The sequence below is a fragment of the Oryctolagus cuniculus genome, chromosome 7 (genome assembly GCF_964237555.1).
Source record: "Oryctolagus cuniculus chromosome 7, mOryCun1.1, whole genome shotgun sequence".
NCBI lineage: Eukaryota > Metazoa > Chordata > Mammalia > Lagomorpha > Leporidae > Oryctolagus > Oryctolagus cuniculus.
Window position 1 is genome coordinate 106723738 of NC_091438.1, and position 26020 is coordinate 106749757.

General features: G+C 40.7%; 1 protein-coding gene across 2 annotated transcripts in view; it reads right to left on the reverse strand.

The window, feature by feature from the left end:
- PDE4B (phosphodiesterase 4B) overlaps positions 1 to 26020 on the reverse strand; it is a 678720-nt gene that overhangs the window by 536220 nt on the left and 116480 nt on the right. For both annotated transcript variants that reach the window (XM_017346216.3, XM_051857656.2), the window contains exons 2-3: positions 17034 to 17146; positions 6992 to 7230 (exon numbers count right to left, since the gene is read on the reverse strand). In XM_017346216.3, coding sequence (XP_017201705.1) covers positions 6992 to 7230; positions 17034 to 17075 — 281 coding nt within the window. In that variant the 5' untranslated portion in view covers positions 17076 to 17146. The remainder of the gene's footprint in view (positions 1 to 6991; positions 7231 to 17033; positions 17147 to 26020) is intronic.

Below are 26020 nucleotides of genomic sequence, written 5' to 3' on the forward strand. Positions count from 1 at the left end.
GAATTAACAAACTGAAAGGCAGATCAGAAGCAATGATCAGAATGTAGCCCAGAAAGTTTATGAAAAACAGAATTAAAAGATACGTTAATTTTGGTGTAATAATTTTTTAAAACCCACAAATAATTTTGTGACAAAATATTTTTTCATGAACTTTTTTTTTTTTTTGACAGGCAGAGTGGACAGTGAGAGAGAGAGACAGAGAGAAAGGTCTTCCTTTGCCGTTGGTTCACCTTCCAGTGGCCGCCACAGCTGGCGCGCTGCGGCCGGCGCACCGCGCTGATCCGATGGCAGGAGCCAGGATCCAGGTGCTTTTCCTGGTCTCCCATGGGGTACAGGGTCTAAGCACTTGGGCCATCCTCCACTGCACTCCCGGGCCACAGCAGAGAGCTGGCCTGGAAGAGGGGCAACCGGGACAGAATCCGGCACCCCGACCGGGACTAGAACCCGGGGTGCCGGTGCCGCAGGCTGAGGATTAGCTAGTGAGCCGCGGCGCCGGCCTTTTCATGAACTTTTTGAAAAATACCCCATGTGTATGTGTGGTATGTAAAAATAACACAAGAAATAGATTGAGAGGGAAGATAATTATATCAAAAATGCATTTAACAAAAGCCAAAAAGCAGAGGAGAGGTGTTGACAGAGAAACTATTTGAAGAGGTAATAACAAATAATAATCCAGATCTGACAAGAAAGATACAAATTTACATATTCAAGGATCCAATAAATTCTGCACAAAATAAGAAAAAGGACATCCATCTCTAAAATATCAAAGTTGGACTGCCAGAATACAGAGACCAAAATTCTAGATTTATTAAAAATTATAATAGGTCGGCCAGCGCCGCGGCTCACTAGGCTAATCCTCCGCCTTGTGGCACCGGCACACCGGGTTCTAGTCCAGGTCAGGGCGCCGGATTCTGTCCCAGTTGCCCCTCTTCCAGGCCAGCTCTCTGCTGTGGCCCGGGAGTGCAGTGGAGGATGGCCAAGTACTTGGGCCCTGCACCCCATGGAAGACCAGGAGAAGCACCTGGCTCCTGGCTTCGGATGACTGCGATGTGCCGGCCGTAGTGCGCCGGCTGCGGCAGCCATTGGAGGGTGAACCAACAGCAAAGGAAGACCTTTCTCTCTGTTTCTCTCTCTCACTGTCCACTCTTCCTGTCCAAAAAAAAAAAAAAAAACTTATAATAGGTCATTTCTCCACAATAGACTCAGAAGCCAAAAGTTTCAAATTTTTGAAATAAAATAACTGCTATACAATTTAAAAATATTTCCAAGAATGTAAGCAAAATAAATATATTTTCAGAGGAACAAAAATTAATTCTGAATCATTTACCTCCAGCAAAAAATCCTGAGATCCTAGGAGAGAGTCTGAGACATAAGAAGGAATTAAAATCAAAGATATTAGTAAATAAATGGGAAAATTAAAGATGAATGGAAAAAATAATGATGTGTTATAGGGTTAAAAATACATAATTAAAATAGATTTTGTAAACAATTATAAATAGGGAGGAACTACAAAGTTAAAGTGTTCTAAATTCTTTAATGAGGAAGGTTAAGTTGTGTTTTAACTGTAAACTTTCAAGACTCAGAATTGGCTCATTTTTAATTTGGTGACAGAGTATTGCCTTAATACATTTGGTAAATAAATTCCTTTTAATATTTAAAAAGGGAAGCCCATCAGAGAATTGCTATTGAATACATATAATTCATATGGGACTGATGGAACTTCAGCCATCATGGTGGAAGATGGCTTAGGCTGGTTAGGAAATTCTCTAAACAGAGCTTCAAGTGTCCACTAACAAAATGCGAGAAAGACAATACAATGAATTCAAAGCCTTCATTTCTTTGAACTTCAGGTTACATTTACATAGTCAAGAAATGTTGATTTCAGATTTTATTTCCTTTAGATACTCAAAAGGACAGCAGTTAGTATTGGAAGAAAAGCTTCACAGGGTGGCAGAAAGACTGACTGGTGTACTGCTGACACCTCTAAAGAATAGCTAGCTACACACCTCCACCTCGTGGGACCCTAGATTTCACGTGAAAAGATCCTTTTTAAGTTGGCGAATGCTAAGAAAGAACATGTTTTTATCACTCTTTAATGTGCCTTCCAAGTGTCAACAATGCCATCAGCACAACATTCCCAGCCTCCTTACACATTCTTCTCCTAGGAGGAGTAATGGAATCTTTCTCAGTGTTTCCAGAAGGGGAAACTAGCCATGGAAAACTCAGTCCTGGGGCTGGCGCTGTGGTGCAGTGGGTTAAAGCCCCAGCCTGCGGTGCTGGCATCCCATATGGGCACTGGCTTGAGTCCCAGCTGCTCCACTTCCCATCCTGCTCTCTGCTATGGCTTGGGAAAGCAGTAGAAGATGGCCCAAGTCTTTGGACCCCTGCACCCATGTGGGAGACCCAGAAGAAGCTCCTGGCTCCTGGCTTCACATCAGCTCAGCTCTGGCTGTTGCAGCCAATTGGGGAGTGAATCAGCGGATGGAAGAACTCTCTCTCTCTCTCTCTCTCTCTCTCTCTCTCTCTGGCTCTACCTCTCTCTGTAACTCTTTAAAATAAATAAAATAAATCTTAAAAAAAAAAAGAAAGAAAAGGAAAGGAAAACTCAGCCCTTCCCTTTAATTTCTCACACAAGTTTCAAAGATAGATTTTCCCTCTGTGAGTGCATGGTAGGTGGAGGGAGGCTCACCATCCAAAATCTCATATTACTGGTGGTGAGATGGAGTAATAATGGTATTCAGTGTTAGGAACCACTCGCCCACAAACATAAATTACATAGTTCAATATAAACTTTATCAGTAATAAAAGTAACATTTTATCATCAAATCTGATTTCCTCTTTCATCTTATTTCTATGGTGATTCCAAGAACTCTGGTCGTAGAGTTACCCTAGGACCTCCAAAAATAGAAAACGCATAATTCTGGCAACTCAGTCTACATATAGAAAAAAAAGTAGTAATAATTAAGAATGTCAGAATAAGCCTTGAGTACTAGTCACTGTGCTACATGTATCACCTATTCTTAACACTTAAAAATAAGTATTATCCTCTTTATTGTTGGTTTATTTGTTTCTCTTGAAGGATAAAGACAGTCATGCAAAAAGCAACAGGATGGAAGTCACCCAATAAAACTAAGCTAGAGTCATTTCTAGCTCTTCTTTGCTCCATGATAAATATAACCATTGTCCTTATTCCCAGGCCTTCTTCTCCCTCCCCCCCAAAATTTTATATCATTTTTTTCTATTTAATTTTGGAAATGGGCATTATCTTTCATTATCAATCATCCAAATTCTTTCATTGGCTTCAATGGCTTGATTTAGACAACATAGCCCCATACTTAAGACTTATTTATCATATAAGTCAGAAACTCAGGATCAGTTTCTGTCCATGGTAAACAATAGCTACTAGCAATTCAGGAATAGCATCCAATGGCTCTGTACTGATAAAGAACAGGGGTCAGCAAAAACTGAAAGGTAAGCCAAATCCAGTGCATGGCTTTTTTTTTTTTTTTTAAGAACAAAGTATTGCTGAAACAGAGTTGTACTTATTCATTTATACATTGTCCATAGCTACTTTCACAATACAACAACAGTACTGAGATCACAAGCTCACAAAACCAACAATATGTAAAAACTTCAAAAACTTAATGGAAAAAATGGAATTAAAAATGTGGGGCTGGCGCCGCGGCTCACTAGGCTAATCCTCCACCTGCAGCGCCAGCACACCAGGTTCTAGTCCCAGTCGGGGCGCCAGATTCTGTCCCGGTTGCCCCTCTTCCAGGACAGCTCTCTGCTGTGGCCCGGGAGTGCAGTGGAGGATGGCCCAAGTGCTTGGGCCCTGCACTCACATAGGAGACCAGCAGAAGCACCTGGCTCCTGCCATCAGATCAGCGCGGTGCGCCGGCCGCAGCACGTTGGCTGCAGCGGCCATTGGAGGGTGAACCAACGGCAAAGGAGGACCTTTCTCTCTGTCTCTCTCTCTCACTGTCCACTCTGCCTGTCCAAAAAAAAAAAAAAAGATAATGTGGGAACAGGCATTTTGGCACACAGTTAAGATGCCACTTAGGACATGAACATCCCATATTAGTCCCTGGGTTTGAGTCACAGCTCTGTTTCCAAACAAGCTTCCTGCTAAAGCTCTCACAGGGAGGCAGCAGGTAATGGATGGACCAAGTAGTTGCGTCCCTGTCACCTGTATTGAGTTCTAGGTGCCTGGTTTGGCCTGGCCTTGTCTGGATTGGTGTGGGCATTTGGGGAGTGAACTACTGGATGGAAAAACCTCTCTTTCTCTCTTTCCCTCTCCATGCCCCTCTCTCCCTCCCTCTCTTCATCCCTTCTTCCCTCACTTGTTTTCTCTTCATGTTCCCTTTCTCTGACTCTCCCCTCTTGAAATAAATGTTTAAAAACTAATTTAAAATTTTTAAAAGATAATGTGAATTTTCAATACTTTTTGAAGCTCTCTAATATTTTTTATCTAACTCTTTACAGAAAAAGTTCGCTAACCACTGATCCAGACATGGAAACTGATCTCATATTCTGAGTGCTCTATGTGGCAAGTATAATTCTTTATCACACGTGGTCCTAGGATGCATCCCTTACTTATATTAATTTTCATTAAGTCAATGACAGTGATGATAGTTGAATCCCTACTTTTTCCCTTCTAATCAAATGACCTATCAGATTCCTGTGCAAGCAATTCTACCAGTCTTCAATTATAAACATTCCAATGGAAGCATTTTGAAGGGATATATAGAAATGTTTTCAGTTGTTTGCATTTTAGAATAAACTTAGCATTAATGACTGAATACTCTCATACTTTCAAAAATATCTAGTTAATTTAAATAAAACTGCTATGTTAAAATGAATTACTAATATGTGGGGTGGAAGTGGCCGATGATACTATAGCATAAACTTCCTGGAATGGCTAAATCCTCTATCTCACCCTAAACTGCTGGCTTCCAGCATGGGGTGCTTGATACTTGAGACATGGTTTCTAATTTTCAAAAAGTTTTACTGGATATTGACCAGGAGAAGGGAAACTATCATTTTCTGACTGCCTATAGTAAGTTCTTCATAGATATTACTTCCTTTCATCCTCACAGCAGCCTATGAGGTGAATACTGTTACCTTCATTGTACAGAAAAAAACATTCAACTTAGAGAAGAAAACAAGACTGCCCCAAACTTTAGAATCTAGATTTCATACCTCCATGGGAGGAATAATTCCATAACTCTCCAAAGCTCATGAATTAAATGAACTCAAACTTTACAAGGTATATGTTACCTAGGGTGGCATTCAAAGTATCCAATGAGGTATGTATCACTAACATCCATCAAAACCAGGATTCTGCTGTGCCACTCACCACCTCTTTGGTGCTTGGCTATGGTGAACATGGGAGGTGTCTGGGGAGAATCAGAGATGGCAGTGTGGCAATCAAGATGCCCAGGAAAAGCAATCCCCACCCATTGTTACAGACATCTTTTACTGTTTTAACAACTGATACATCTGCACCAGTGCCAACTTCCTGAAAAACAAATCTAGAAACAAATTTAAGTCTCTAAATCCATCATTACACAGAAGCATAACTAAAATTAGCAACATGAGCTATATCACTGAGTAAGAAAAATATGTCCCTTTTAGCCCCATGATCAGCTAAGATTGTAATAATGGTAATTCAGATGAGCAGAAGATGTAAGGCAGTACTTCTAAAATTGTTCAGCTTTTTCCATGCAATATTTAACCTGTTTCTTGATCACACAGAGCTCTTTTGGTGAACCATTTCATGCTATTAACTGAGATGACTGGAGTTTTGGTGATCTAGTTCTTGGAATAGTAAATAAACAGCAAATGCCTGAAAGACAGCCTGTGTCATTCGAAAAGCACCTACTGGGCTACTCAGCAGCAGCACTGCAGGGCTCAGCCTAAGGATGGGGTACAGGGCACTCCACAAAGATCACAGACTTTATGTTTATTGCAGTCATGCTGCACAATAATTTAATGTTTAGTTTAGTTTAGTTTAGTTTAGTTTTGTTTAGTTTAGTTTTGATTTAAACAAGCAGTGATTTTAAAAGTGCCACATTATTGTCATTTAAATTTACATGAAATATAGACAAATTTTTTAACTTTAAAAATAAATCCCTGTGCTCTTTGAGCAAGCAACTCTTGGGGAATACTTGAAATTATGTAGAGAAAAAAAGAAAATAAAAATACAGAAAATATTAATGGTTAAATAAATGCTAAAACACATATTTGAAGCAGTGTCAGGGTATAATTTTAAGCACAGTTAAAAGATTGCATGTTCTTGATTAACATTTCAACACTAGTTTAAAATAGCCTCTTTCACAAATAAAGACTGCAAAACTGTCCAAGTATTTCTCACAGCACAATTTTCCCTCCCCTTTTGATTTACAATGAAATTTTCTTATTTTATAGAAAATCATAAACAGATTAGTTAAGCAGAGTTATAAAGAAGTTATGGATATGTGTAGAGTATAGCAATATAAATACCACATTGAGGAAACAAACATTTTAATGAAAATGAAATAAAAAGATAAGTTTACTTTGAAAGGCATGCATAGATTTTTAATAATACACATTTTCCACAATCTTTTAGAAGACCACAACTATATATGTACTCTAAAAGTAATCTTACTTAATTTTGCTTTTCTAAATTGAAATATACTGATGCACACTGAACAGTTCTTTCTATAACCAGATCCTAGGCAGCAGTTTTGCTTTCCCTTGACATTAATGCAAATGAGTCCCATCCCTACCTAAATGGGTTCTATCTAAAACATGCACCTTCTAATCTTAGGAAGCAGAAAATATCTCTACCATTCCAAAGGCCTCATCTTGCAACCCAAAGAGAAACAAATTCTCAAAGTGCCAATCATGTTAGTTATTCCACAGTTAACTAACATTTTAACAGCATGACATATTTGGAGTAACAGGAAGGGAACAATGTAGAATTGGCATTTAATTGTAAGGTACTCACCACTCCTGGCTTACGGTTGTTATAGCAATGCTTGGAAGTGTTGTCAAAGGCAGTGTGGTTGGCCTGGAGATGCCATCTCCCTCGGGGGTCCTCGCCCTTTCACTCTGTCTTTGGGATAATGGTGGCAACTGCAGATTTCCTGAGCAACACCGTCTTCCTCTCCAGAGGTCGATCCCAAGTGTGTTACTGGAAGAACTGTAGGATTTACTCAAACTACATTCAAAATAATCTTTAACATTCTGGAGAAATCATAGGGGAGGGAAGAAGAAGAAAATGAAAACTAAGTGTTAAAAATGATGGAGTGAAATATGAAATAAGCAACTACGATATCAAACCCTCGCGAGGTCCCGATTCATCATCTCAAAACTGGAATCTAACATTGGTATCCAAAGCTTAAGAGAAAGGGAGGCTGGTTTTCAACTTTTAGAATTAAATTTATCAAGGGCCAATGCTGTGGTCTAGAGGGTTAAGCCTCCATCTGCAGTGCCAGCATCCTACATGGGCACCAGTTCCAGTTCTGGCTGTCCCACTTCTGATCCAGCTCCCCAATGATGGCCTGGAAAAGCAATGAAGACTGCTTGGACCCCTGTACCCTCATGTGGGAGACACAGAAGCAGCTCTTGGCTCCTGGCTCCTGATCAGTTCCTCTCAGCTCTGGCCGATGCCACCACCATTTGGGGCGTGAAACAGCAGATGGAAGATCCCCTATCTCTCTGTAACACTGCCTTCTCAAATAAATAAACTTTTTTTTTAAAAAAGAATTAAACCTATCAGTTGTATATTCCTGGAGAGCTTAGAGCATGTAGATAACATTTGCCATTTATAGCATGCAGATTGGAGGGACTTATTTTTTCTTTCTGTTTGAATTTGCTAAAATCAATTTGCTCAACTGAAAATATACCTTAAAAATCAATGTTACCATTGTACAACATACGAAGAAACTGAAGTATAAAGTTCCTTGCTCAGTGTTTTAAAGTAAAAATATTTTCTCTTAGGGCAGGAGATGTGGGTGACTGACTGCTCCTGGTTTTACAAATGTTTTATTAATATCATCATTGGTGATTCCGTGCAGTAGGGGATAGTTAAATTCTACAAGTGCTCAGAAAAAGAGGAGGTATATTCAGTCGATCCTGAACTGCCATGTTTCAATGCATGTCTTAATGTGGACATTAGTGAAATGTGAGAAGACAAAGGTCTTGTGCTATAACTAATGATAAGAGTTGTTCATTCTTCCCACATCCCTTAGGGACTATGCCTCTTACTACTGCTGGGAGAGGAAGTCTCAAACAAGCCCTTCCCTAGTGGGCCATTTATGCAGTTCAAAGAGAAAACCATATAGCACTGCAATGGACACTAATAGCAACCTGTACTAAAAAAAAAACTGCAATACTCACTCTCTACACTTAACCTTAAGAAGGAATGATGGAAGCTCTACACTTACCGGAAAATGATTCTTTGGCCCTAAAAAGACAGGTACTTCCTCCTAGCCCTTCAGATTAGGCCTATGAGGACATGAGACTAGACTTGGTAAGGTTTAAACAGAGTTCTCTGTCCTTACTCCTCCACCTCACTGACCCTATCCTCAAGTCTGAGGGTCTAGCTGGTTTCATTCAACAAGTACCTGATGCATGTGCATCAACATTTTGCACTGTGGTACTTAGGAAATACACAGCAGCAAAAAGAGACAGTATCCGTTTTCATTGAACCTTCACTCCAGTGATTTATACTTACTCCATCCACACAAGACCAGATTTTGAGGACAGAAACCTGAGCAAGAAAAGGCTTAAGCACTTCCAGGAGCCTTAGTCTACCCATAAAGTCATCATAGCTTTTGTGCTTAATGTATGGTTTTGAACTGTCATTTATTTGAAATCAATGGAATCACAGCTCAATAACAGGAAGAAAACAAAACAATCTAGAATTTCCAAGGAAATATCCCGGAATGCATCAGCATTTTACTATTTAGTAATTAGCTATTAAATACCCAGGATGCCTAGCACTTACTGTATGGTGTGTGTGTGTGTGTGTGTGTGTGTGTGCGTGTATGGGAGGGTAGAGAGAGAAAGAGAACTTAGAGGCTGAAGGAAAAACAGTATATGTAAATATCTTTCACTAAATAAAAAAAAACTAGTTGAGGATATAAAAAGTCCTCCTGAAGAGACTTAATAACAAACAAACTAAAAATCATAACCATAAATAAGTTTAGTTCCAAATATACATATATGAAGAAAGTATTCACTATCTGAAAAGCAAAGTCTTGGTTACTTACTTCACCTTATGTATGACACAAATGAAGACATCATTTAGTTAAACCATCAACCACCAGTGCCTCCTAACACAGCTGATGGATATTTTTCTCTTTCAGAAAAAGGAAACACTGGCGCTCACTACCCACCTCCCTGCTGAGCCGCCTGCCTGGCCTGCCAGGTATATTCTCCCCATTAACCATGTAACCTTGCTTTCTCCAGTCTGAGTGGCTGGGCACTCTCTCCCACGTTCTGTCTGGAGAGGTGCCCATCCATTCTAACGGATGCCCTACCCCATTAAACCTTGCTTCCTTGTTTACCACTGCTCTGTCTCATGTCTGAATTCCTTATTGTGGGAAAACAAGAACCCCACACATCTCCACTAACATTTTGGCAACCACAAAAGAACTTGATAGAAGACTTCTATAAGGTTTGCATTCCTTCCCTCAAGTGGTACTGGATCTGTGAGAGTGCTCATCGCTCTGCACCTCACAGCTCTCTGAGAACATGGAGTACTCCTGGCCACAGCTTAGCTGTAGCTGAAACTCCAGGATTGTAAATGGGGGAGAGAAACCAGGAAGGGCAAATGTTCGAGAGCCTGGAGACCCCTCAAGCTTGCTTTGGCTTTCCTGTAGCTGGATTGCAACATGAGAACTTTGCCTCTCTCTTGGAGGGACACCTGGTCATGCAGTCTCTGCTATGTGAGCGGGAATTAGCCTTGACCTACGCTAATATTGGCCTTCCAGGTAAACTCAGACAACTAGCATGCAGGTAGTCATGAGCAATAGGACTTTTCAGGCACTCAGTAAACAACACACCTGTCCAATCCCACGGCCAGTCCCGTTAGGAATATTTCATGGAGACTGAGGTGTGCCCACTCTTCCTTTTAAACTGGCCTCCTCGGCCTTTCTCCGTGCTCTCCCCTTCAGTCCAAATGCCTTGCCTCACCCATGCAGGCACAGCCAGAAGGCTCTAGCAAAAGATGAGTGTGCTTGCTTGCTCTCTCTCTCTCTCCCTCCCTCCCTCCCTCTCTGCTCTCTGCTTCCAGTTCAACACCCTTCCTCACAGGTGTCAGGTAGGGAAGGGGAAATGCCTCTGCCACAGCTGGTCAGAAAGGTTTCCCCACCTAAACAAGAGAGAGGCCTTAATCCATTAACCCTCCCTAACCTTTTGGATGTTTTCTCCCTTCTCTGCAGTTTTAGCTTCTTCCTTCAGCTCTTGACTATAGGAGTACATGCTTTTCTGCCTCTTTCGTGATGGAGTTTTCATGCATCTTGGGAAGGTTTTGTGCATTTTTCTGTTGCTGTTATTAAGCTTCGGTTGTCTGGGGAACTGAGTATTAAAGGAGCTAATATTACTTATTTTTAATGATTGACTGATTATAGTAAATTCGATTATATCTGGTCTACAGCTTTGGTTAAAATACTTGGGTTAAATGGATTATTCTTACAATGGTCTAAAATCCTGCTTTGATAGCTGTTTAAATTAACTTAGGCTATGTGAATTTCTTTGTAATGTTATAAAGTGATGGCAGGTTTATATTATGCTTATATAAGGGTCTGATTCTGCTGGCGTTAGGTATTGTTGATGGGAAGCAGTTTGAGTAGACCCCATCCCCCATGGCCTTGGTTTGTCCTGCATGTTGAATGTGTGACAGTGAGGGCAGTGGTGATGTATGTACTCTCCCTGCTTCTGGTGTCTGACCAGGGCCCCGTCAGATCCAGGACAGGGAGCTGGCTAAACTCCCTGCTGCACTCCTGTCCTTATTTGCAGCCCTCCCCTGTCCCTTCTAGGCACCTTACATGTCTTGGCACTGAGAGCGGAGGAGTCTGGGTGAGGTACCCACTGGGAGCCTCCACTCCTAATCAACATAGCTGCATTTGGGACAGGGAGTTAGCTGATAGACAAGCGTTATCAGGCTGCACCTTTAAAAAAAAAATAAATAGCCCAGCAACAACTAAACTAAACAAATAAAAGGGCACTTTGGTTTCGCCTGAGCTGGCAGCCTTGCCAGTCATTCTTTGTCTTCAAGGTTGACTAACAGGCTTAGTCAAGCTAGTATTGAATAAGCAGGCATCATCAGGCCAAGTCAAATTGTGGATTAAAGGGAGAAAAGATCCCAAAAAGAGACTTAGAGACTGTCTTCTGTTCTCTTTCATATGGGAAACAAACTCTCATTACCGAGTGATTCACCACTAGCATGCATTCTCAAAAACTGGCTGCAGTTTGACCCCCAGGCCTTAAAGAAAAAAATCACTAATTCCTCTATGTAACCCCATCTGGTCACAATATAAACTAGGTAATCAGGGAACCTGGCCAAAATAACAGGACTTTAGATTATAATACCATTTTACAATTATATCTTTACTGCCGTGAGCATAGAAAATGGACAGAAATCATTTATGTACAGGCCTTTATGGCACCAAGAGAAAATCGTGGCCTCTGTAAAATCTGCAGGCTGGATTCAGCTATGTGAACTTCATTTGATATACCATCAAGAGTATACTGTAAGGCAAAGCCAAAAGGACTGCCATCACAGGCTAGCACCCCCACAGACACCCCAAGGTCACTACACCTTCAGTTTCCTGTCAAGCCAACTGCCCCCTGCCGCTTGCCCAGAGTATCAACCTCAGTCTCAACTTCAGAAACCTTTGGAATGTTTCCCCTACAGGAAATGGTGGGACTCAACTGCCCCATCAAAATACGGGTCCCCTTTAAAATACACGCTTTAAATGAGATGAAAGGAGAGACGGGAAGCTTCACTGAGGACCCTAAAAAGTAGTTAGAGGGATGGTATAAGGTAACTGGCATGTTTGAACTTACTTGGAAGGACATAGTATTCCTTCTAAACACTACCCTAGTTCATGGGGAAAAACAGTGTCACAGCACGTCAATGATTATTGAAGCACCTTACACAGACAAGACGAAGGGCACCCAATTGCAGAAACAGCCATACCAATTAAGGAACTTCCATGGAACTATAATACTTTTGAGGGAAGGAAACAAAGGGATCATATGCTGGCTTGTATCCTGGCAGGATTAAGGGCAGCTAGGAAGACAAGCCCAAAAATCTTTAATAAGCCAACAACCATAGAACAAGGGTCTCAGGAAAAGACTTAAGCCAGGAAAGGCTTAAAGAGGGCCTTGATAAGTATACTGATATAGATCCTCACTCTGCTGTAGGAATTGCCACACTAGGAGATAGATTTCTAGCTCTCACTGCCCCTGATATTAGAAGAAAGCTTCAAAAAGTAGGGATGGGCTGAGCACCTCCTTGACTTACATCAAAAGGCTGCATCCAGCTGGCGCCGCGGCTCACTAGGCTAATCCTCCGCCTTGCGGCACCGGCACACCGGGTTCTAGTCCCGGTTGGGGCACCGGATTCTGTCCCGGTTGCCCCTCTTCCAGGACAGCTCTCTGCTGTGGCCTGGGAGCGCAGTGGAGGATGGCCCAAGTCCTTGGGCCCTGCACCCCATGGGAGACCAGGGTAAGTACCTGGCTCCTGCCTTCGGATCAGCACAGTGCGCCGGCCGCAGCACGCCAGCCGCGGCGGCCATTGAGGGTGAACCAACAGCAAAGGAAGACCTTTCTCTCTGTCTCTCTCACTGTCCACTCTGCCTCTCAAAAAAAAAAAAAAAAAAAAAGGCTGCATCCATGGTCTGCTTTAACAGAAACCAGGAGGAAGAGGACCAGGCTAGGCACTAGGAGCAATGTAAGGATAGGTAGCAGGCTAATTAATGGCTGCTTTACACAGTGATCTGCTGTCAAGGAGACCCAACAAGGCCAGTCCACCCTAGATGGCACCTGTTTTCAACACAAGGAGCCAGGGCATTTGGCAAGCAGCTGTTGTGACAGAAGCCAGCTCTGAAGAATCCTGTCAGCCTTCTAAAAGCCAGGCCAATGGAAATGGAACTGCCCTGGGGGTCGAAGAACTCCTGAGTCAGAACCACAGACCCTGCTGGCCTCTAGCTAAAAAGCCCTACATTCTGCACTGCTTCCAAAACAATCATTGCCATTGAGGGGATGGCCTAGAGTCTGCGCAATTGCAGATAAAACTGTAAATTTCCATTTAGAGATACTGCCTATTCTGCACTAGCCTCCTGTTCAGATCAGCTCTCCCCCTAGTCCAACCAGGTTGTGAGAGTCAATGGGATGCCTTCCTTAAGGAGGTTCACACCCCTCTTGTAATGCCTCTCCAACACCCCATGAATAGGTCTGGGCCTCACACATACCTGGCCAGGCCTTAAAGCCTATCAGAATATTAATAAACTTTAAAAACCCCTCTTGTCCATTTCTATTTGCCTTTAAATAAATTTTTAAAAAATAGGGCTTAGAGTAACAGCTAACTTGGCCAGTCCTGCACCTATTTTGACAGGCCCTCACAGAAGACTTAAAGGACCTATCTGTTGAAGAGGGTGCAAAATAATGCAGAAAGTAGATGGCGTATTAGTCTGTTCCTCCCCCAACCCCAGATTCTAGTCTTGTGCCTTAACTAATATGCATAACTTCCTGGCAGAACATAGCTACCAGGCATCCAGGGAAGAGCAAAGCTAGTCTGCCAGAAAGTTAATTACTTAGCCCTTATCCTCACCTCTGGGAGAGAAGACCAGCCCAAGAGAGGATACAGGCCATGTAGCAAATTCCTACACCTCAACCTTAAGATGGTCCCTGCATTTTCCTAATGGTTTACAAATTCCTAGATATGGGAAACTGCAAAGTTCCTAAATCAGGCTCTCAACAGCAAGCCAAACAAAGGCCCCCTCCTTTGGGAAAAACAAACACACAAAAACATAGCTTTCATCCATTGTAAAGCTGTCATGACAAGTGCCCAACAATAGGATTGCTAAACCCAGTCCTTCAAAACAGGCAGGCCCTACCCAAGAAAGTGACTGCCCCCAAAATGCTTTTTTTGGGTCAAACTATATGGGTACAAAATCATATTCATACTTTCTTGGATGAGGCCAGACAACTCCAGGACCAATTTAAACAAGGCTAAAATATCAGGCCTAGCATCTGGTCATGGAAATCCTGGTCATTGCCACCCCTTGGTGACAGAGCTTACACACACTTTCTGCTTCTCTTTAGACTACCATGTTTTAATGCTCTCGTTTTGTCTCTTACAGAATACAAGTTATCCAGCTCCAGATGCCCCTGAGACAGGGCTTCCAGACTACCCCAACAGACAAGCTGGTCAGTCTTCTGGACCAAGCAGGACCAGGCCACCCTCAAACACCATAGGATAGATAGCAAGAGAAGAATACCTATAACCAGCTCTATGCCCATTTGTCAGCTCTGAAGAAACTACCGAAGACGGATCTTCTTCCATTCTATCCCCATAAGATCATGGGTGTCTTCTCTTGAGGCAGGGGAGACTGTTAGGTAGGAAGCTAGAAATTAGCCTCTGTGTGTGTGAGAGGGGCTGAGGAGAACAGAAGTTTCTTCAGAGGAATGCAACAGCCTCAGAAGCAGCCCATTATTTTACACTGCAAAGTCCTGCCCAGACCCTGATAACTTTTCAGGTGGTCTCAGCCCTTCTGCCAAGGAGAATCCTCTCTCCTCAGCACCAAATGGGGTATCTTTCCTGACAATATCCTTCATCCAAAGCAGGCTCCATAGGGGAGGCTGCTCTGCCCAGTACCAGGTGGGCTCCCCAGTCTGAAAACACTGAGTCGTGACCCTTGGGAGGAATTTCACCTAATTCACACTCAGTAATCCCTTTGTCCTGGAGGAGAAGGAGGAGGAGGAGGAGAAACAGTGGGAAGAACAGGACCCCTATCCCTTATAAGCCCCAGTTTGAATACAGACTACATGCTCAGTACTCAGCTCTCTGCTGAGCCGCCTGCCTGGCCTGACAGGTATATTCTCCCTATTTAACCATGTAACCTTGTTTTCTACAGTCTGAATGACTGGAGAAATAAAAATTCTGGGAAATATCAAATGACATTCAGGACCCCTATAAAGGCAAAATGTCATGATGTTCCATGAAATAATAATAAAAGTCATCTTGTCTTTTTTGAAAAATGCAGCTTTATTATAGGCACATACCATCAATTACAAGAGTAGTTAGCCAGGAGGTCATTTTTATCACTTTTACTGACTCCTTTCCCTTCTTAAAAATAATCTCCTAACATCCATGATTAGAACTCAAGCATACATGAGGATATTTGTCTTTAGGCTATAATATTACATACATATAAATATATGTACATACACATTTGCATATATGTTTATGTAACGTATATGTACATGGAAAATTTTAGCATACGTTATACATTATAATGTATATGTATGATATATACAATATGTTTTATACATACTAAACTACAGCATGGTAAACACACATCTGGCATATATGTGAGAGTATTATAAAAAGCGCATGAAAAACAAGATTAAAAGTATGAATTTCTCTTGTTGCAAAATGAATTTTGAAACCTATGCATCATTTTTTCATAATATGCATCATTTACATATATTAGCTATTTTCTCTCACTTATACACATACTTCCTGGATCTTCTCTCCTAGTATCTTTAGTTATTTCCCCTTTTTCAACTCCTCCTACTCCTCTAACTTCCTTACCTCTACTAAACTTTTAATAATCATTGTTAACTGAAATTGTTTATATTCAGTATTTGAATGGCACTTAACCTACACTTTACTTCTAGAACTTAGTTCCTAAATGCAAAGGATTGGCATAGCATTCCTATGCCATCCATTCAAGTAAGTCTTTTGTTGAAGCTATTCATGTAGTACTAGTATAAAAAGGCAAGAGTCACATTCACTCATTTTTCAATTCCCACAGACTCAAATAGAACTTCTTGTACATGGTCAAAGCCTTTTCACCCACTGTTCCCTCCACCTGAAATGATCTTTCCCCAGATCTTCACAGGACTCCCTCCCTCCTAGCCTCTATAGCATCTCTTCATATTGCCTACCACAAATACCCTATTCTCACCATCCAATCTATGTACCAATGACCAACTTCATTTATTATCTCAGCTGAGATTGTTAGAAAAATTACTTATTTTCCCTCATTTGCCTTTCCCTTTCTATTGCAAATCCTACTGGCATAAATAATGTTCAGCTTACAAACTGTAACTGGGCAATGAATAGACAATTAGAGACACACTGATAGGGAAGAGATCACCTGAAAACAAGGAGCTCATTAATCCCAGCTGATCAAGACCAAAGCTGTGAAGTTGGTGAGCTTACAGAATCCCTCAGACGACTAGCTGTAGGACTTCTCCAGCCTCATGTACTGGGTACTCAGTTACCCCAGGGGCTTGTTAAAATAGAAGCCTGACTTGCATATCTGAGGTGTGACCTGAGAGTTTGCACTTCCAATAAATACTCTGGTGATGCTTACTCTGCTTGATCAAGGACCACACTTTGGTAGCAAAGACCTGGAGGATGTGTACGTGCTAAAGACCCCAACGTAAGAAGTGATTTTCAAGAATTCGCATTATGCGGGTAAAAGTATGGAAGGATGTCATCAGAGGACTGATAATGCAAGCAGTATGAACACAGGAATTATCTAGAGTCAGATTTGGGTCTAGACCAGAGATTGGTGCTGTATGAATGATGACCACAAAATTGAAACTCAACCATCTGCAAATGAGAGAGGAAATTGTTCCTGTTGTCTACCTTGCAGAATGCCAGGTCCAGCAGACACAGAGACATCTAGTCACAAAGTGCTGGTGTCCAGCACCTTTCTCTGCTCTTTGGACAGAACTATGGGAGCCTTTCCTGAATAGACAAAAATGTGAGGGGAATACAATTCTGCTCTTTTGGGACTTACATCATCTGCCGTCACTGTCATCACACTCCTGCTTTTCTTCATTATAGAGGTAGAAAATATTTCTTCTTAGGATGTCTGTTATTCAGTTCAGCTTTGCTGAAAGCTTTTACAACCTACAGGAGAAAAAAAATACAAAATAAAGAACAGCTCTGTATCCTTGAATACAGACATGTGGCATGTTTTCTAACATTTGAAATGTGTACAAGGTACATGTATAAACAAACACCACTATTTCCCAAGCTTTGACATGCTGAGAAAAATGGTTCACAAAATACAGAACTCCAAGAAACCAGCGCAAATCTATTTTGGAGGGAAGAATAAGAATAGAGAGCAACAGTTATGACCAATGATTATTTGGTAACCTGAAAAATATACAAATAATATGGATTCATGTAAGGCTTTAGAGATGACAAAGTACTTCCTCTAAAGGATTTCACTTAGTTCCCATCAAAATGTGTGAAATTATTTTCATCTCTTTTTCCTAATGAAGGAAAAAGAGGTTCATAAAAAGTATTTAGCCAAGGTAACAGCTAAACATGACAGAGTCAGAATTTAAGCAATATGGCCCTTGGTAATGTAAAAAAAAATAAGAAATAAATAGAATACCAACAGAGAGAATACATGTATGAGAAAAAATGTTAACCTCAATATATACCACAAATTTAACCTTTACATAAGTACATAGGCAAATATCCATCACAGAAAATTTTAGCAACCACTATTTAGAAAGATCTAGAATTTCCAGGTTTAAATCACACTAATCTGACCATTTTGATGGGATACTGCCATTCCTGACATTGTTCCATGTAGATCATTGGAAGTCACTTCAAAAGCAGAGAACTTCAACATCACTCTGGTTGTGTAACTTTACATGAAAACTAGTTCCTGGTAACTAGTTTACAAAGACTCAGCCTTTTCAAATAGGATCAAATTTAAACTTTAATCATACAGTAGGCTATAAGGAAATATGAAGAATTCTGAATTTATAGAATTCAACTGGAAAAAGATGTACTCTAAAAGTTATCAGTCCATAAAGTGTTAGTTCATACAGTGATTTCACAAAGTCTAGGTATCAACACATCCTATATTATTGCAAATTCAAGAACTCCTATTTGCATTTTCACTGTGTACATTTAAATGCTTAATATATGCCTGATTGGAAAAGTTTGCTTGTCTAACATGAAGTTATATATAGATTAAGAGTATGATGGAATTGTAGCTATGTGACTAGCAATACTAAGCAGTGGCATTGTACCATCACCCAGGAAACCAGGGTTGAATTTCTAACACATAATTTGACTATATTATGCAGGAGTTGGTAGTGAAGCTGACAAAGTAGATAAGGTGGGGGAAGGGAGAAACATTGCCTCTGTATGTGTTCTAGAGAGAGATACTCAACGGACTTTTAGGTATTTAATTCCCAGAACAAGACTTTTTCTCAGCATACACCAAAGCACAGTCATAATTACTGTGTTCTGATGCTGACCAACAGCAGCAGATAGGATTTTAAAGTTTTCACTCAAAGTCTGCTCAAAATCCAACAAAAGTAGACCATAAACAGATATTTTACCAGAGTTATAATCAGTGTTCAGCATCTTTAAGAATGAAATAAATTTTAAAAATACACACTCCTAAGTTTTAAAAAAGACTGAATTTAAGTTTTAAATGCAGGATACAGAACTATATATACCCAACGACAATAATACTAAACGTGAATATAGAGAAAGTAAGAATTACAAAAGACTTTCTTTTCACTTTTAAAAAGTTTTTATTATTATTATTATAGGAAAGCCAGAAAGACACACACAAAGACAAACAGATCAAGATCTTCCAGCCACTGGTTCACTCTCCAAAGGCCGGCAACAGCCACAGCTGGGGCAAGATGAAGCCAGGAACTCAGAGCTTATTCTGGGTCTCACATAGGCAGGCAGAGACCATCACCACTGCTTCCCAAGGCGCACCTTAGTAGAAAGCTGAAATTGGAAATGGAGCTGGAACTTGAACCCGCCCACTCTGATAAGGGTTCCCAAATGGTGTCTTTTTTTTTTTTTTTTTTAATTTTTTGACAGGCAGAGTGGACAGTGAGAGAGACAGAGAGAAAGGTCTTCCTTTGCCATTGGTTCACCCTCCAATGGCCGCCGCGGCCAGTGGGCTGTGACCGGCGCACCACACTGATCTGATGGCAGGAGCCAGGTACTTATCCTGGTCTCCCATGGGGTGCAGGGCCCAAGCACTGGGGCCATCCTCCACTGCACTCCCGGGCCATAGCAGAGAGCTGGCCTGGAAGAGGGGCAACCGGGACAGCATCCGGCGCCCCGACCAGGACTAGAACCCGGTGTGCTGGTGCCGCAAGGTGGAGGATTAGCCTAGTGAGCCACGGCGCCAGCTCCCAAATGGTGTCTTAATCAATGTATAAAATATCCACCCCTCTTCCTATTTCTAAGTAATGAGTAGAATTTATTTAGTGTAGAGAGTGTAGAAAATGTTAAAAAATGTAGAAAAGAATTCAATGTACCAAGAATGTCACAGATGTAAGACGACGGCATGGTAACGAAATCTATGAGAGGCAGAAAGACTGAATGTTCCAGAGTATTAGCAGATCTTTCGGCAAGCAGGAGTACTTTCGTGAGGTCTTAGCCATGAAAATAAATTTTATGATTTATAACCCTTTCAGTATCAGAGTTTACCAAACAAATTCATGTGCCTTCAACCAGGAACATGCCCTGGCTAGAAAAAGCAGGATTACAAGTTAGAAGGAAGTCTTCTAAATGGTCTACAGGAAAAATATATTACTTTTGTAGTCAGAAAAAAAATCATCTGTTATATAAAACAAGAAAAGAGAAAGTGAGAAAGATTATTTTCTGAACATTCCTCACCTGCCCTGCTGGACCCACTCTGCTCCCCAGTCTCTGCAGGTCTCCTGTCTGTTCCCTGGGAGGCCAGTCCACAGCCCACATCCACTGTCTCTCCAGACTTCTGCCTCTTAGGTGTCTCCAAACAAAGGCAGTAACAGAAGATTGGAGGGCACGAGGAAGGAGAAGTCCAACTCTGCTGGGTCACATACAGCAGTGGCTGAAGTCTTCCACTCTAAGTCACATCTCCTATGGGCATTCCTCTTTAGGCACAGATCTGGTATCAGCTTTGCAATGTTGCTGGCTCATGGTAGCTCATCAACCACTTTTTTTAAAAAAGATTTATTTCTTTATTTGAAAGAGTTACACACAGATAGAAGGAGAGGCAGAGAGAGAGGTCTCCCATCGCTGGTTTACTCCCCAGTTGGCCACAACAGCCGGAGCTGCACAGATTCGAAGCCAGGCGCCAGGAGCTTCTTCTTGGTCTCCTACGTGGGTATAGGGGCCCAAGGACTTTGGGCCATCTTCTACTGCTTTCCCAGGCTATAGCACTCAGCTGGATTGGAAGTGGAGCAGCTGGGTCTCGAATCCTCACCCATATTGGATGCTGGCACTGCAGACAGCAGCTTTACCTGCTATGCCACAGCACAGGCCCCAACCAACCACTTTTTAGTTATCGTTCAGCCCCACTCATACATTTCCTAACAAATACCTCCATTAAATTTTCTTCCTCAGCCCATCTTGAAAGGTAATCCTTTTCCAACAAGGACCCTGACTGATGTAAACTTGCTTCTGCAACTTTACAAAATCAGACAAAGAAATTAAAATAACATCCCTCTGTACCTAGTACAGTGACTGATGCAAATAGGGCCTCCATAAATAACTGTTCAAAGAATAAATGAATAAAATCTAGCTGCAGTTTCAGAATGGCTGTAATACTTTGAGAACCAAAGGCCAGTTGGCATCATCTCACATTGTTCTCAGGAAGCAGAAGTGGGTTGATGTCCTTACTCACAGGTAGTGATGGTTGATCTACTTTCTGTATACATGCTTCCCAATAGTCTAAGCAAAAGGATAATTCTTAAAAGATACTGAAATTTTAAAATGCCTCAAATTTAAATATAGACTCTTTGTATTTGAGTAATTCTTCCATTATAAAATTTGCTTCACAATAAATAGAATACCATATGATTCATCAAAACAAAGTATTTCTAAGAATGTCTATGGTGGTGAGTAAGTAGGGTGGCTATAAATTTCATTTCTGATGTAGTTGAATATTTTCCCTGTTTTTTATTTTACCACTTAAAGGATACATTTAAACATACATTAATTCTTCATCACTTTCTGTTACATCCAAAGGTTATACTCTTCTTCAGACAATTGCACATTTCCCATATTCTTTCTCCACAGTGTTAAAGGCTAAACTGAGTGAAAGGTTCCTGGCTGCTGTTCTCACAGCAATAGTGTGAATTTCACCATTGGCAGAGTATGGTTACACAGTGATCCCTGGTTGGCAGGAATTTCAATGAGTAACAGTAATCATTTAAAAATCCTACATCAGTGATATATGATAGATCTTACTACACAGTACAGATTTTAAATTTTTTCCAATAAGTGCTTTCTACCTGCAAGGTAAAATCTATTTCTTTTTCCTTAATAAGAGTTCAAATTTATTCTACAACTCCATTTTTATAACTGCTTTAAGCACTCCTCTACCACTTACCCAGCTCAGTGTATAGAACTAGGAGTAAGAGAGGGAATGGTCTATTCTCTAATTCTTCCTCTCTACTTTCTCTTTCAAGTTTTAGCTGCTTCCACATTGTGGCAGAATAGCAGAATTAATGAAAAGGGGCAAATTCCTTACTGCTTAACTGGGCATTTATCTGCAGTACCCTTTTGAGTACCACTGTTTCTCCAACAAAATCAGACCATTCATCAGTGCATCAGTACTTTCTCTAAGGCAGGTCCAAATGCTGGCTCTCTTCGTAGCAGCGAGTAGTTTTCACACTAGGAAGAAATAAATTTTGAAGTCTCCTCACCTCCAATTCCCATTGGTGTACACCAAAACTTTGGCCAGTAGGGGTCCTTTGCCCAATAGTCTACTCTCTTGATTGGCTGAATGACATGTTGGCTCAAGTGACAGTGAGAGGCTGCTTTGCTGATATTTCTCCTCTCTGATACATCTCTCCATTTCTCTTTCTCCTTATTCAAGAAGGCATATCAAGCATATCAGAAAGTCTTCTGCTTAAGTGATCAATTTATAAATAAGATACTCTGAGTTATTTACCAATGTCTTCAAGCCTCAAACCAACCATTCTCAATTCTGCTCCATGATGCTGGAACTGAGACACCACATCCTACACCACACCCTACATTTCACAGATTCTCTTCCGAGTTGGCTTCCTTTAGATGCTGACAAAGAGAATCACTAGTAGGAGACAAGAATGAAGAGATTTGGAGAGAAGGAATCCTCCTCCTCATTCCAGGATGATACAACTTGGGTATTTTCTCCTGGTAGACTCAGAACCAGCCATATGACATCCTCCTCAGAGATCTGACCACTAGCTGCGCAGTGACCACTTGGTGGTCCTTTAGTTCCTACCATGACAACCTTTCCTTTGTACTCCAAAATTCTCACAACACTCTCTTCCCTTGCACTTCCTCTACCACCAAAATGGTAGTTGCTTCTTGCCATTAACTAATTTTGGATTCCCTAGCTGGCCCCAATATCTGTACAATCAGTTTTTTGTATTAAATCCTTTTTACTTTCATAATGGAAACCTAAGATATACGAAGCTAAACTTCCCTATGTTCAAGACATCCTCATCTCCAAAAATGGTTCTTATTTTCAGTAGGCCCATTACTCACTTCAACAACTACTCACATTCTCTCCTTCACCAATTCTATTCATACGAGGTTTCTGGTATTGCCAGAATGATTGGTATTAGAACCTGTCCAGCTAAGACATAAAAGTATCTGATCAAATTTGTGTTCAGATCTCCTTAGAGAATGTGGAGTACTTTGATGACTGTTAGTCTACTGTTTGGGGTACCATTTCTCTTTCTAGCTTTCAATTTATCATCCTTTCAGTTATAAAAAGTACTATTTATGAAATGATGATAATATAATAAGGCAGGTATACATCTTTCTTTTCAATTTTTTTTAGAAATTATTTATTTATTTGACAGGTAGAGAAAGACAGATGAAGACATATAGAGAGAACTTCTATTTACTGGTTCAATCAACCCTGCTTCCATCTCAAAATTTGAATATATGTGTGTGTGTGTGTATATATATATATATATATATATAAAGATTATTTTCCTTGAGTTTATATCCACTGGTCTTATTACCCTTTCAGAAAGTCAGGACTACAATTTGAGGGCAAAAAAGATAGATTTTAAGAAAAATCAGGGCCAGCGCTGTGGCTCAGTAGGTTAATCCTCCACCAGCATTGCTGGCATTCCATATGGGTGCCGGTTCTAGTCCTGGCTGCTCTTCGTCGGATCCAGCTCTCTGCTAAGGCCTGGGAAAGCAGTGGGAGATGGCCCAAGTCCTTAGACCCCTGCACCCATGTGGGAGACCCAGAAGAAGCTCCTGGCTCCTAGCTACGGATGGCCCAGCTCCCGCCATTGTTGTCATTTGGGGAGTGAACCAGTGGATGGAAGAACTCTCTCTCTGTCTCTCCCTCTCACTGTCTGTAATTCTACCTGTCAAATAAATAAATAAAATCTTTTAAAAAAGAAAAATCATTTTGTGTAAAATTATTCAGGAATATAACACTGTACATCTAACATTCAAATGTAAGCATTTCTTGGAGAGAAAAAAATCATCAGTTTGTTCAATTAGGTAATAAGTACCAAGGACTTCTGAGATAAAAATTGCAAAATGCTAAGAATTAAATGAACTTAAACCATTAGCTCAGCCAGAGAAAATGATAAGTAGTGAAGAGATAATGACATTCTTTTAATAGTCACACAGTAAAGTAGCTATGCTAAATGCTTTTCTGAGTAAAATGTGTCTCCTGAACAACCACTTAAAACCAATTTCCACTATAAAATGTGTTCTTCTTATATTATTAATAGAGCACAAACTGAAATCAATACACCAATTGGCAAAACAGGAAATTAATTTTTAATATATAATTTATTTGTATAATATTAATTTCCAATAATAGCATAACAGACAGAAAGTGTGAAACTAGTCCCATGTCTCTCCTTATTTAAATAATGCTTTAATGAATTTCTTGGGGAATTTCCTGATAGTAAATACAAAGCACAAAAGCTTTTAAAGAACTGAATGCTTTTCTATATTCTAAATAATTTGTGTCATTTATTAATCTTTCAGAGGTTAAAATATAAGGTGAATATCACTTGTTTTGTTTCTCAGCCACTTTTGGATACTTATTAAATAAGGGAGAAAAAGGCAAAAAATCTCTACACAGAAATCCAAGAAGGATTTGATATTGAAAGCTCTCTTTCCCTCTCTGATCACTGTACCAAACTGAAGACATGATTAGGGAAGATTTAGGAAGGCCTGGGGGAATTTTTACCATCCCCTAAAATATAACATCGAAGGTCTACAAACAGATGTAAAGGGCAAGTATGGCTGAAACATATTCAATTCACTTAAGTATTTGCTGGTTGCCTGCTGATGCTCAAATTTAGATCTTAAAATACCATTGGCAGAGTTATTTACTTGCTTTCATAGGTCTATGATGGCTGCTCTAGGATCCCAAGTAATATTTCTAACTCTCAGTGAGAGTATAAGCATTCAATTGCAGCCATAATCCAAAATCCTCATTTGCATACATCATAAATATTGATCATTTCTTTTCATTTGGGTCCTTAACAACAAAGGACAATTGAGAACTTGACATCGGACGAAGGCTTGCTGGATGATCTGGGCAGTACAAAGAGGAATACAACAAAGTCCTTGACCTCAAAAAGGCCACTGTCTAGTCTTAGGAGAGAAGAATCAATGATTATTCTGCCTAAAGTACTGAAAGTGCCCTTGGCGTGTGTCAGGCCCACAGTGCACTGGGAGAGGTACTGTGGCAGGAACAGACAACGGGATCATTAAGTGAACAAGGAAGTGAAGGTCACCTCCACCATGGTCAAAACATTATCAAGGAAAGCCTCACTGACAACCCTCAGGTACTTTGACATGTACTGTAATTAAGCAACAAAGAAATAAACCCTCTGCTCTTCCTTTTTCTAAGGAGTGATCTTTTAAAAATACAAAGTTCCTTGTATGACTCCCTTGCTTTATATTCTTTGTGACTTCCTGTTAATTTTAGCATGACACAAAACCCTTGATGCAATAATTAATAATACCAGTCCTTACACACCTGGTTCGTGCTTGCCTTTGTCACCTCAACTTCTGTTCTGGCTTCCACTTGCTCCCCCGCCTTATCCCACACAGCCGTCCACTTTAACCCAATTATCTTAGTCAGAGTTTATCCAGCATGTCTTTCTTGCCTCAGAACTCTTCTTCTACTGTTACACATCCTGAATTTTGCCTGGCTAACCCATTGTTCAGCCTGCGGCTTTAATGTCATCTCTTCAGAAAAGCCTTCAATGACTTCTTCTACTTGTCTCAAGGTCTCACCACTTCATTCTTCTAAGTCACAGTATTCATCACAATTATATATCGATTTGTATGAATGAAGATTTCTATACCTTCCAAAAGCTCATAGTGAATATTGCAAATCACTATATCCCCAGTGCCAAACAATAAATATTTCCTGAAAATATACCTTTGCCTGGGTGCACTGAAGGTATAAGAATCCAAAGGCAGCAGATAGGAAGGGGCAGGACAAACAATATTAATGTCTGGCAAACCACAAGCATCAGCTCATAAATCCTAACAGGATACATATTCTTACTCTGGAAGAAGGAGGCAAATAGGTGTGGGCAGGCCCTGCCCCCTCAAATGTATCATCACATTTAATACAACTATGCTTATGCACGTTTTACAGGTGAGATTCAGAGGCACAGAAAGGGTAAGCGACTCATCCAAGCTCACTTCTCCACGAAAGGCAGAGAAGGGACTCACACCTTAACACTAGGCCTGCAGAGCCAATGAAATCAACCATTGCCCTCCACGACCCCTTGGAAGCAGTCAACAAACATG